The sequence below is a fragment of the Pleurodeles waltl genome, chromosome 2_2 (genome assembly GCF_031143425.1).
Source record: "Pleurodeles waltl isolate 20211129_DDA chromosome 2_2, aPleWal1.hap1.20221129, whole genome shotgun sequence".
Classification (NCBI taxonomy): Eukaryota; Metazoa; Chordata; class Amphibia; order Caudata; family Salamandridae; genus Pleurodeles; species Pleurodeles waltl.
The window spans coordinates 1,028,682,541-1,028,695,802 of record NC_090439.1 but is presented as its reverse complement, the minus strand read 5'-3'; the positions used below and the strand labels follow the sequence as shown (position 1 = coordinate 1,028,695,802).

At 43.9% G+C, this 13,262-nt stretch overlaps 1 protein-coding gene across 1 annotated transcript in view; it reads right to left on the bottom strand.

The window, feature by feature from the left end:
• Positions 1 to 11,638, bottom strand: part of TG (thyroglobulin) — a 673,226-nt gene extending 661,588 nt beyond the window's left edge. Inside the window, exons 1-4 of the mRNA XM_069220782.1 lie at positions 11,516 to 11,638; positions 10,210 to 10,318; positions 6,070 to 6,167; positions 2,549 to 2,752 (exon numbers count right to left, since the gene is read on the bottom strand). Coding sequence (XP_069076883.1) covers positions 2,549 to 2,752; positions 6,070 to 6,167; positions 10,210 to 10,318; positions 11,516 to 11,579 — 475 coding nt within the window. The 5' untranslated portion in view covers positions 11,580 to 11,638. The remainder of the gene's footprint in view (positions 1 to 2,548; positions 2,753 to 6,069; positions 6,168 to 10,209; positions 10,319 to 11,515) is intronic.
• Between the last annotated feature and the right edge of the window lie 1,624 nt (positions 11,639 to 13,262).

Here is a 13,262-nt window from a genome sequence, read left to right as displayed (position 1 = left end):
GATGAGTTCTCGACCAAGGAAGGATTAGCCAGTGACCGCAAAACTAAAAACTTTGAGGGACATCGACCCTGTGACCAGGACCGCCTCACCCCTTTTGTGGACTGAAGAGTAGTTGCAGCCAGAGAACAAAACCTAAGGGTCCTAAAAGGGTTGGTAAGTATATTAAATGGTGAGGTTGCACAACCACACCATATAATAACACCCCTTTTCCTTTCAGATTGACGTCTAAGGATGCTCTTCTTCCTGTTTATTTATACTGGTCTTTGGCAGAAAGGACAAGGTGATTCCTGAACTCTTTTAGACTGGATTTCTTCCACAGTTTTATAATTACTGTATTCGTGGCCTGCTGATAAAACCCTCCGACCATCATGGATTGGGAGAAAATCTGGCATTGTTGAAGCATTGGAGAGTTGGAGCCTGCTTGATTTTAGATTGGTGGAGAGATAGGCTATCTTGCCAGTACTGTGTCAGCCTTCAATAGAGTGCTTTGTGTACCAACACGAAGGTAATGAGAGCTTGGGTTGGGAGCCCATTGGCATGTTTGCCTCATCGTTGTTTTCGTTGTTGTTTTGAACATTTTCTAGTCTGTGATAAGTTTGTGAAAAAGATACAAATTATTGCAGTAGTCGAGATTTGTTGTGCTAGAGTCACCAAGTGTGGTCTGGACATCAATATCTGAATGTACCTTAGTATCTTGGTGAAGTAGTGGCTGATGTTGAAATGTGGTTGTTTGGTCATTGCTGAATCCAAAGATACTCTTCAGCCTTGACATTGGGTAGTGGAGGAGATGGTCATTGCTGAATCCAAAGATACTCTTCAGCCTTGAAATTGGGTAGTGGAGGAGATGGTCATTGCTGAATCCAAAGATACTCTTCAGCCTTGACATTGGGTAGTGGAGGAGATGTTTTCAGCGGGTGTTGGGGAACAATCAGTAGCGTTATAGAGCTATTGAGGCTCTTTGTGTCTGACATTCATGTAGTATGGACAGAAGGTAGGTAGTGAGTCACACAACTTTTTGAAGGGGTGCAGTTGATAATGTGTATGGCTCCCGAGCATCACCATGTAATACAGCATCAGCTGCTGCCCTACACATGTTCAAGAGTGGTAAGCCTCCTTTCTCTTACTAAGGTGTCAAGCTATATGTTTTGATTCCTACTTGAGTCATTCAATAAATACAGAGATGTTATTCCTCATATGCACAACAAAATAATTATTAGATTATTTTTAAGTCGTTGGGTCCAATGTGGGACTTGTGGACTCCACTCAAGACCTCATGCTATTTACAGGTGGTGACATTAATGACCACCTCCTGGATTATATCTTCAACTCATGATGCTCTCTTTGCCCAACTGATCACAGATTCCCCATTTGTTGTAATTTTATGTAACAGAGCATGAGCGGCCCTGCATCAAACCCTAAGCATATTATAACCGCCTTTTTTTGAACATGCAGTTATTTTTTACCTTTTCAAAAATATCAGCATGCAATTGCACATAATGGTTTTGTCGAGCAACTGGGCCTACATTCTTATTGGTTCATACTTTACTCTGGCTCATTCTGATGATGGTTCCTCGATTGCTTTCCTTATTGTTTATTAATCTGTACTGAGAGCATGGGCTTCATAACCTTTACTAAAACAGATGTGTCGCTCACTGGTCCATAAACGGCAGGTTCTAACTTTGTCGCCCTCTTATGTCTGGTTTAGCTTTATATAATATTCACCGCTGGCCAATGTGAGTAGTGCATTTTACAAGCAGCATTTAGTTCCCATGAGTGTAGGAATTGTATTTAGAGGTAAAACTGTAAAAACTTTGCACTTGTATAGCACACTACTCACCCGTTAGGGTCTCAAGGCGCTGTACGCATACCGCTGTGGAACCCCTCCTGGCTTTTCCCTGTGAGGCGCCCACTCCTGGACAGCCCCAGGGTGAAGCCAGGCATCCAAGCGCTGTGAGCGCCATTGTGGAGATTAAGCAAGCTATTGCCCAGAGTTAGACCCATTAATTAGATTAGGCACCAAGGCGAGAATTATCTGGTCCAAGGGAATTGAACCCTGGTCCCAGGCCAGATCTCTGCATCAGGGTCTGCCGCTCTAACCATTGTGCCACACTTCTCTCACTAAGTGTCAGATAGTAAAGGCTAAGCAGAGAGTTTTGTGCAGTCCTCTTCATTTTTGCATGCGGTCAACAGGACTGCGGTGTGGGAATGTCTCTGCCCAGTGGGCGAGACAAGTTGTAGTCTGTCCCATCCGGTGGGAATGTCTAAGGGCCTAAATCTTGGAGATGACACTGTCTGCATAGACTACACCCATTCTATAGGGAGTCTCTGGGAGACAGCCTCGAGTGCTTGTACCTCTGTAACACCATTCAGAATACCAGCAGCACAAGGGCGGTGTTCTCTCCTTCACTGCAGTTTCTTCATTCAGGAGAGTTACCCTCAGAATGCAGCCATTTCCAAAGGCACAATCTAATTTGAACCAGGGACTCCCACACCCTCATCCACCCCAAGCATGCAATGCTTGGTTAGTATATTAAATGTTAAGATTTACATTGTGCTATTTTTCCTGGCTGTCTTGTTCCATAGATCTCCATTCCTTCCGAATCCACACACCAGCACTGTTTCATTTCCAGGTCACACTGCACGCGGTTGAACTCTCCGGACCCGCTGCACTGTGGTACGTAGGTGGTGGTAGTTCTGTTGATGTAACCACTCACTAAGATCTGCTGCTTTTGTAGCTGGCAAAATGACAAGCCTAGAAGAAAAAAAGTAAAGTTACTTCCCAAACAATCAATGAGAAACGGTGAAGATACTATTGCTTTTTATAAGAGAGGGGGACAAAAAGCTATTAATGTCACTCACGTATGAGACCAAACTTATTAATAATATACAGTGAGAGGGTGGTTGACTGTATGAGTGACTGATTGAGTGAGTTTTTGAGTAAATAACTGCAAACATGCTTGATCAATTGAGTGACTCAAAGATTTGCCAAATGAGAGAGTGAGCAAATGATTTATGGAGTGAGGAAATGAGTAAGTGAGCATTTGCAGAATGCCACGTGCTACACTGATTACGTATGTTGTGGCTGGGTCTGCTATTTGATTCATGCAGTAGCTGAGTGTATCTCAAATGCTGTATAAATTGATCAGTCATAAGAGTAATATCAAGTTTTGTGGCAGAGTAGAAAAAAATGAAGATGGTGAGGGCCACCCATATTTTTGGTGCATGTAGAAACCCTCTGCCTCCAGTGTGGATCACTGCTACCTCTACAGTGTATGTAAATGGTAGTTTGTACTAAGCATCAAGTCATTGAAACACTCTAGGCTTGAGACCATGAATGGCTACCAGAGTCACTGTGGTTGACCAAGAGTAAACTATAAAGATGTCACACCTGCTGGGGACAATTAATTTGGTTTTTTTCCACGAAACAACTTTGCAATAAAGAGAGAACTGCCTAAATCGAAAGGGGAAACGTGTTCAAGTATTAAATACCCCAGAGCAGCAAGGTCAAAGATTAATGGAGTAAATAACAAGGTTGTGACAAGCGAAAGTGACAATTAATGAATCACTTTCTGTGATCCCCTTTTTGACCTCAACAAGGTCCTAGTGTAACTAGTCTGTAATGGAAGGGCTATGACATTTCTTTCTCAGGTTATCTTAATAATTATCCAGCAGATGTGGTTTCTCTGTGAACAGAATGTTGACCACCATGAGAGAGGCTGACCAGCAGTCTTCTGACATGAGCATATGCCAATAGGCAATGTTAATGCCACACATCACGTGGAAAGTGCCGATGAAAGGAAAGCGTGCATAGATTCGCACGATAAAGTGAAACAGAGAAGAGTAAAATACAGTGATGGAGGAGAGCATACTGGGAACAGTGGGTAAAATACAGTGGGGAGGAGATCCTTCTGAGAGAAGCATATGACAAGGGGCTACCTCACTAACTCATAGATAGCAGAGGGGAGTTATTTGGTAATCTGGACCTCTTGAATAAATCAATATGATATGGATTTTGGAAACCTGGGTCGATCATTAACATTTTATCCTGAAGATGGCCTCGTGTATTGTATGCTGACGCCAGAAATCGAAACGTCGACAATAATTCTCTACAGCTACTCTTCGATAGACCAAATGGAACGTACTATCAAGCCAATGCAATATTGATTATAAAGGACTTTTGTTGAGACTAGTTGAGTGGCTTTATACGCTGACCCTAGACACTACTGTTTTGTAAACTGATCTGCGGTGTCTATTGGATCAACAGGCAGGTGTCTCTCTTATGACCCATTGTCTAGTTGTGTGTGTATAACATTTGTGTAACTGAGCTAAATACATTACGTCAATTGTATTTTGTGTGCTCCTCATTTTCATCATTAATCATCAAAACAATGAATAAGCAAATTATTGTATCTATACTCTAATGCAATGGTGTGATTGGATGCTAGAGGTACCACTCACTGTAAATGACTGACTGTATTTTAAAATAATTCCTCCAGGGGTTATTCTGTGTCTAGAATCATATGTATACCCAGCCTCCTGGGGAAAGATTGGGTTACCCTATTGTTATTTGGGAAACAGCACAGCCCACCATGATACCGCCACAGATGTCAGCACCAAGCACTTAGTTAACTGACCATCTTGCCAGCAAGAGTGATTAACAATCAAAACAGAACGCAACACAACCACAGTACAACTCAACAGCACCACATTACAAAAAAGCAGCACAAAACCACAGTTCTAAAGGTCCTCAGGCCCTCTGAGGTTGAGAGTGGGTGGCTCTCTGTCACCATGAGGGTCATTCAGCACTTCCCTTACAGGCCCCTTGCCTCAACCCACGCTCCCGTTTGATGCATGCAAGGGGATTCACTGATGTGCTTCAGGCATACCCCGCAGCCATTGAGTGGACACAATGTTTTCAGTGTGTGAGAACAGGGACAGCATGGCAGTCCCTTTTGCAAAACAAAACTGCACTCCCTGGTATACGAGGGAGTGAGAGAGGCACAGAAAGAATAGATAGCACAGTTATTCTAAAACACACTATGGGCTAGATTTATGACTAGCTTTGACCTTGGGTCACACAGGGTGACGCAAGGCAACGAAAGTCCTTAAATCAGTTTCACTATACCACAGACTGCAATTTTGCGTGGCTCTGTGTGGCATAGTAAATCTGGAATAATGCAAGGCAGAGTAAGTCACTGCCCTGTGTTACTCTGCATTGGGAAGGCGTTCCTTGGGGGGAGCCAGGGCTTAATTTGTGCTTGCTGTTTCCGGTGCTGAGCATCGGCACTTATTTTTGAGGGCCGGCGCTTATTCTTCTGCTTCAAGCATTTGCTGTGAGCAAAAGACACATATAGGAAAGACGCAGGAAGACAAAAACGAAAAAGCGGCACAAAGGTAAAAAACAGGAAGCTGCAGAGTGAGCTGAAGGGGCAAGGAGTGGCTTTAAATGGATTGAGGAGGCCCAAGATGGCTTTAGGGTTTTGCTGCCTCAGTTTTCCGTGCTCACATGTTTTTATTTACAAATTAAGCACTGGGGCGAGCATGGGAGTTCCTACACACCCACCCACAGTTCTTGGTGCATTACCAGATCTCCTTACACTAGTAAACCTGATAATGCTACGCCTTCCCAGGTGCGGCGTAACAAGGACAAATATTTTCATTTCTCCTCGTTATTACCTTTTTCTATGTGTGCTGTATTCTCCAGGAGGGTGCCCCTTCCTGCACAAAAACAATCTTGCCTGTAACATAGGCACCCTTGCACCATTGCGCAAGAGTGCCTGCGTTGGCAAAAGGTTGCTCTCTGCCCGCCAGATATGGTGCATACCTGCCCTCTCGATTTCACTCAGCGCAGCAAGCTGTCTTGATGCTTTGTGTTTCGTCAAATCTTTGTAAATCTGCCCCTTGGTAGCTAAATACATTTACTAGAGCTCAGGGCTTAAACAGTGTTTATTTCTACACATCAGTTTAGCAAGGTAACATGCCCATTCACCATTTGCCTTGCTTGCATTAGGGCCTATGGCACTCTTGCTACCCCAATGATGTATATGTTTTAACTATGTTGTTACTTACAAACCACGGCGGAGCCGCTCTTCTTACTGCCCGGTATCTCCACGCCGTGAGTATCTACGCACCAGCACGATCCTCCGTCGCTGCTGCACTGAGTGTTTCTGAAATAGCGAAGAGTGTTTACTGATCAAACCTGAAACTATGGGTCATTAGCATGGGCGTCAATTCACCAAAATGCGGAAGTTACATCACACGCCAATTGACCTTTACCGTGATACACACATGCTTACACATATAGTCACACATTATCGCTCACATAATTACACCCTCACCCGTAGGCATGCATACCACATACATTTGAAAGCATTTTTTACTTACCTTGGCTGCCAGATCTGGTCATATTCCAGTGGACTGTACTCCATTTTTATTACACAAATAGTGAATAATATTATTCACTAGTTTTGTAATAAAAAAACGACAGAAAACCAAGAAAGTGGGGCCCCAACTGAGGCCATTGAGACGAGCTACCCCTGTGTTCCAGGCACTGATTTTGCCGCCTCTGAGGCCAGGGGTCACAAGCAGTGCCAGGGGTCACAAGGGGCAAGCTAGGGGTCACTGCTGCGACCACTGGTGACTCCTCAATGACGTTCATGGTCATCAGTGCTCTACCTAGGCAGTGGAATAATAAACGGTCACAGCGTTTCATACTTTGCTTCTCTTCAAACTACCCAAAACATCTGTAAATAATCTTAGAAGGGTATCCTAGGAGGGCAACACATTTTTGGTTACTCATTTTCATACTGTTCGCCAGCACACATTAGATCACAAACTGCTACCTGGTGACAGCAGCCTACACAAAACCTGCCAGTGGCTAATGTGCAAAGGGTGCTTAAACGAGGACAGATTAGTACTGTACTCCAAACCTTTTATTTAGTTTTTATTATTTTTAAAGACATCTGGCTGTTTTTCTCCGAAATTTTGAGGCTTTTATTGGATTTTGTTTAACTAACAGGAGAGACCCACGCAGCCACCCATCTTCCATCAGCATTACACTTAAACTTTTACCCCATTTTACCTTAACTTTTCTTTTAATTATTAAAAGTAGATGCCCTTGCACGGGTCCTTCAAATGTACCTTTGGTTCAATTGGATCAAAAAAACAACAGTGACCTAGAACGATTGGCCTGGAGCAGCCCGTAATGCAGATGATGCTCTGATCCTTCAGAGCTGCTCTGCCACTTGTCTGACACCTGTCGATTCCATGTCACAATAGCAGTGGCACAGCCATGGTCTGGAGGCACAGGAAATGACGTCCTGCCATCTTCTCTTCATGGGTTTTTATTATAATTGGGGCTCTTGGTTTTATGGTATTTATTTTTTAGACATTGCCATCTTGAATTATCCCGATTTATATTTCAATCATTTATCTCTAGTTATCTACGTCCATCTTGTGTGATTTGTAAAAAAAAAAAAAAAAACTGAAACTGATATGATTCCACCTGTATTTACTGATAAAAGGACACTTGCATTCGAATGCCTCGTGGGTTTCTGTACTTAATAAGTCATATATAATGCATCACTCTTATGCAATACACCCATATAACATTTCGATTTTAGTACAACATTCATCTGCAACTGTTTCAAACTGTAATTCCTTTGTGTGTTGGTCTGTGCAGCTCTTCGTCTAGCACTGGAGATGCACAGCTTCAAAAATACTCAAAAGAAGACCCTTTTTCCATAGCTGTCTATATTTAAAAATAAATATGCAGGAAATAGATGGCTTTTTATCTGTGTTTGTTTGGGGAAATCGGTAAAAACATAAACCTATGAGCTTTATTTATAATATACCGAGCTGGTATTAAGCAGCTGGTGCAAGTAACACCCACGCTGATTTAAAACATGGAAGGTGTTACGTTTGAGGTGTTAACTATGTATTACTGTTAATTATCACTTGTATAAGCGCACAATCTACCAGTAGTGTGGAAGGGCATCACCTTTTGATAGTTCGGGGTGTAACTTTCCTAACATTTCTATGGCAGACTAGAGTCTGTTGTGAATTTGTGGATGTGAGTGGCCATTAGACCGAATATGTTAGTTTTAACGATCCGTACATTTTTTATGGCTGAAACCAGATGAATTCACCAATTACTTTACATATTTTATCCACATTTGCTCGTGCCATTTACGTGAAGAATCCATTTATTTGGAAAAGCCACGAAAACATACGTGTTTACCTCACTAGCACATCACCAATCTTTAGAACTGTATATATTTTTTAGTTCAGCATGCCTAGAGGCGATTTTATAGCTATCCGTGCTATAAATACATTTCCTGGCCATTAGGTAGCTGATATTATGGACATTTGTAAAAGTTTGCAATACATTTGATTGCACAATAAAGTTAATGACGATGCCCCAATTGCAGTGTTATGGCCACCATGCCAGGCATTTGCCATGTTAATTTAAACATCTAGGGACAGATGTATCAATATTTCATGCAACACAAGGCAGCAAAACTACCTGCTGTGTGCAAGGAAGAGGGCAGGAATGCAACATATTTACCAATATATATGGCACATTCCTGTGCTGGGGCACAATCTGCTGGCTAGTGTCAATGCAAGCACCATGGTGCAAGGGTGCCTGCGTTGCAGGCAAGATTACTTTTGTGCAGGAAGGAACACCTTCCTGCACAAAAACAATCCTTATAGGCTTTTTCATCTTTCTAAATGTGCTACAAGGTGGCATTGCATTACTTAGTACATTTGACATAAGTATTGCATTGCCCTCGTGATGGCATGCATAATGCTAGGGCAACACAATGGAATAATATTTCTGATCCCCAGTGACAAGGGTGACAGAGGCAGCTACTAAACGTTTGCACCCAGGGCCATCAGCGAATGACTTTAGACTTACTGGGGGGGGAAGGGGCGTAAACCCTAATATGTTCGGGACAAATGTATGTATAATCACATTCCGGCCTGAGTATCCCAATGCGCCCTGTAGACTGAGATCTCAAGTTTTCCACTCGTGTGTGCGAAAAGCTCACCCAGGGCAGGGTCTTTCCGTCGTTTTGTTAACAGTGGTCCCAAATACAAAATGAGATGAACAATATCACTGTAGAGGAAAATGTTTCCAAATAGATTAGCTACTCGAGCTTGGAATTTGGAAATATAAAAAGCCAGGTAAACTATTTCAGGGTGGGTTGAGAAGACATGAAGAGGGATCACTGGTAAAAAGTGGAATGAAATGTTAATTTATGAAGCGCTTATTTGCCCGGGGACCTCTTGGCGCTGCTACTGTCTGAAGGCAAAGAGAAAACAGGCTAGTTGGCAAACCGCCAGGTTTTTAGCGATTTTCTGAAAGAGAGAAGAATGAAGCTTTCTTTCAACTCAAGGGGAAGGGAGTTCCATCGTCTGGCAGTGCCAGCTATGAAACTTCTACCGCCCCAGGAGACTTGTCTACACTTTGGAACACTAATGTACTTGGCTGTGGAAGAGCAAAGAGCTCTGGAAGGAATATATCTGGTACATTTTTGTCTGAAGTATTGAGGGCTTGAGTTATGTAGCAGTTTAAAGGGCCTTGAACTCTATGCACTTTTCAATAGGCAGCCAATGAATTTTAATTAGAGCCAGGGAGGTTGATTGATGTCTGTGGATCCCAATAGGATCCGCAGTTTCTGGAGGAATCTTTGCATGTTCAAAAAAGGGTGTTGCAGTAATCCAATTTAGTCAAGACAAGAGCAGCCTCTATAGTTTTCTAAGATCCGGGGGAATAAAAGGGCATATTTTCCTGATGAAGAAGTCATTGCATTGACTAGATCTTCAAATGACAACTTATTGTCATAGAGAATCCCCAAATTCCTAACTTTCCTCACTGGAGTAGGTAGCAAACCCACTTCCTGTGGCCACCAGGTAGGTGTCCAAAAGTAGAGATGTTGCCTAAGAGAAGGACGTCCGTTTTCCCGGAATTTAACTTAAGGCAATTGATTTTTATCCAATTGTCAATTTGCCTCATGCAGCTGTTGAACCTTGCAGCAGATTCATCCAGATTACTAGATATTGAGACCACAATTTGTGTGTCATCAGCATTCGAGATTACTGAGAATCTGAAAGATTTGATGAGCCTTGTCAATGGGGTGAAGTTAGGAAACTGTGGAGAAACTTGCTAAACCGTGTACTCCTGGTCAGTGTATTAGTGTACATTACCTGTAGGAGCCATCCTCTGAGCACTGCGGGACATAGTCTGATCCTTTCACCAGAGCCTTCTCTTGCTCAAGCTCGCATGGACGCAGGGGTTGCGAATCCAGCTGGTACTCTGTAGTCACATAAAAAAAACACATTTACTGAATCCATCCAGTTAGCTTAGCAAGATCCCTTAATATCACTGAAATGTGCACCATGACGTCAACTCTGCAGCGCCTAATTTATAGAGGTGGTTGCAGGGGTGGGCCCTGGCAATCATGTTTGTGGTCTTCAAACTTATAACAAAAACCAGAAAGGCAGAAATAGGGACGATGAAGACAGGGAAGAAGTGACAAAGGCAGAAAGAGGTATAGAAGACAGAAAGAGGTATAGAAGTCAGAATAACCTGTGAGAATGAGAGAGATATACAGGAAGTGTGAGGTGGTGACAGAAAGAGGCTTGAGGTGGAATGGAGAAGAGGCAGTCTTGGTACTGCGCAGCACTGGCATTCAGCAGGGCCAGTGTTGGGCTCCGAAGAAATCCTTATTTTTTTAAGACTAAGCATGGGCTATGTGCGGGACACGTGCACATACATATTCTTCCTTTAGATTTGGACCTGGAGGGACCTGCAGTGTATAGATTGCTCCGGGTGACTGTATGTTTTGCAGTTCTTATTACTGGATTTATTGCTGAAATTTAACAAAAGTGCTTAATATTAACTGAAATCCGAGCAGAAGTAGGTTATTCTGTTCAAACGACCCACTTGAATATATTAATCTCAGTCATGGGGAGTTTGCATAAATACCAACACATAACTCCTGGTTTCATTATAAAGTTCTGCTTGGCTTAGCGCATTGATACCTTCGGGTTTTATGCGCTTTATAAATGTTCATTTCATCTAGGCTTCTAAGACAGGATGCAGGTAAGATATTGACTGACACTCCCGGAAAGCAGTGCTTAATTTGTGCCGGTGGTGTGACCTGGAACACAATCTTGGGGACCACAACATTTTTTGCCCAAGTTAAAGAGAGAGGGGTAGAAAAGGGAGAAAAAAGAGCAACATAGGAAAACAGTGGCAAAGGGAGAAAGAAGGGGTCAAAGGATCCTGCAAGAGCGAGATAAAGAGACAGAAAGAGTAAGCGGTGGTAGAAAAAGACTCGAGGTGGCATCATGAGTAGGCAGTCTCCGACAGGGCAAACTGAAGCCTCCTCACAAAAAATAAAAAAACTTTAAACCGCTGCATTTATCTATTTTTTCCAAATTAAGTGTTGAATGCAAGGCAATGCCACACAAAAACATGAAATATTGAAGCTTTAGTAGATCTACTTACCAGATATTTTACCCGCAGTCACAGTGATGAGGCACAGGAAGGCAGTGACGTGACAGTGGCCCATGGCTGTTCCCTCAGGAGTCACTGAGACCCCCTTCTTGTCACGAGGGATTGAAGCTGTGGCGGGCCTCGTGCACCGCCCGGAGGAGCCTTTTATACTCTTGCTTGTTTGAAGAGAGTCTCTCATGCGCTATCTGACTGGGCACTCAATGAGCTGTATGACATACCTGGAAGTCTTAAGACATCTTGAGACCACTCGTCCACAATAACCTTGAAATAATGTGAAGTCACTGCCCTTATGTGAGCAGGCAGCCTGCAGGCAGTGCCCACTAGTTGTTAGATGCCGCTGGGCATACATTTATCGTGCCTCGTGGTTCATGCATTTTGTTTCTAGATTCTGATAATTCATGTAAATAAACAACTTGTGCCAATCAGGAGTTCCTCTCTACAGACTGAGGTGGTCATTCCGACGGTGGTGGGCTCGCCTACGGGCTGGGGGTGAAGACCGCCACTTTACTAGTGTGGCGGTTTGGCCTGGGCCAAACCGCCACTTTCCCGTGCATACCTTCAGGGTGGTCAGACCAGCGGGCTGGAGATAAGCATCTCAGACCCGGCGGTCCACCCAATACCACCAGCGGTATCAGGAGTCCCCTTTCCACCAGGGATTTCGTGGTGGTAGTACCACCACGAAATCCCTGGCAGAAAGGCTCGCAGTCATAACACCCTTACACTCATGTGCACACACACACACAACACCCACACAACACCACCACTCACACACACACTCACTACATTCACCCCATTGACACACATACTCACTCCACCCCCTCCTTTCCTCAGCATACATACACACACAACCCCCACCCCTGTCTACATGCATACACATTCACTCACACATCACCATCCCTCATTTACACACAGACACTCCCCTTCCTACCCCCCATTCATGACACGCATACACACACTCACATACATCCATTCACACACCCCACCCCCCTACCCTTGTGGAGAATACTTCCCTCGTCTGACGAGGTGCTCCTCCCTGAGGGGAAGGGACCCGGCACTCCCACCGCCGGCAACGCCTCACCATCAGGACACCACAAGGCCATATTACTGCTCGAAATACAGCTGGCGAGTCCTTTTGGTGGTGCGGGCTGGCGGTGGAACCACCCCTGCGCCTTACAACGCCAGCACGACTACTGGAGGATTTCTGCCCAAATTGTTCAGTACTCTGACTGGCGGTCTTCTGGCACCCACAGCTTCCGCGTTCTGAGAAGAAGACCACCGAAGTCGGAATGACCACCTGAATGGGCATGTGTGCATAGAGTGACTGTATGACTGACCAGCTGGGTGTTTTGTTCCTCTCTACAGAGTGAATGTCCATGTGTGCATAGAGTGAGTGTATGACTGACCAACTGGATGTTTGGCTTCATTCTACAGATCGAATGTGCATGTGTGCATAGAGTGACTGTACGACTAGCCAGCTGGGTGTATACCTCCTCTCAACAGAACGAATGTGCATGTGTACATACAGTGAGTGTATGACTGACCAGCTGGGTGTATGGTTCCTCTCTACAGAGTGAATGTGCCTGTGTGCATAGAGTGAATGTATGACTGACCATCTGGGTGTATGGCTCCTCTCTACAGAGTGAACGTGCATGTGTGCATAGAGTAATAGTATGATTGACCAGCTGGGTTTATGGCTTCATTCTACAGAGTGAATGTGCATGTGTGCATGGAGGGAGTG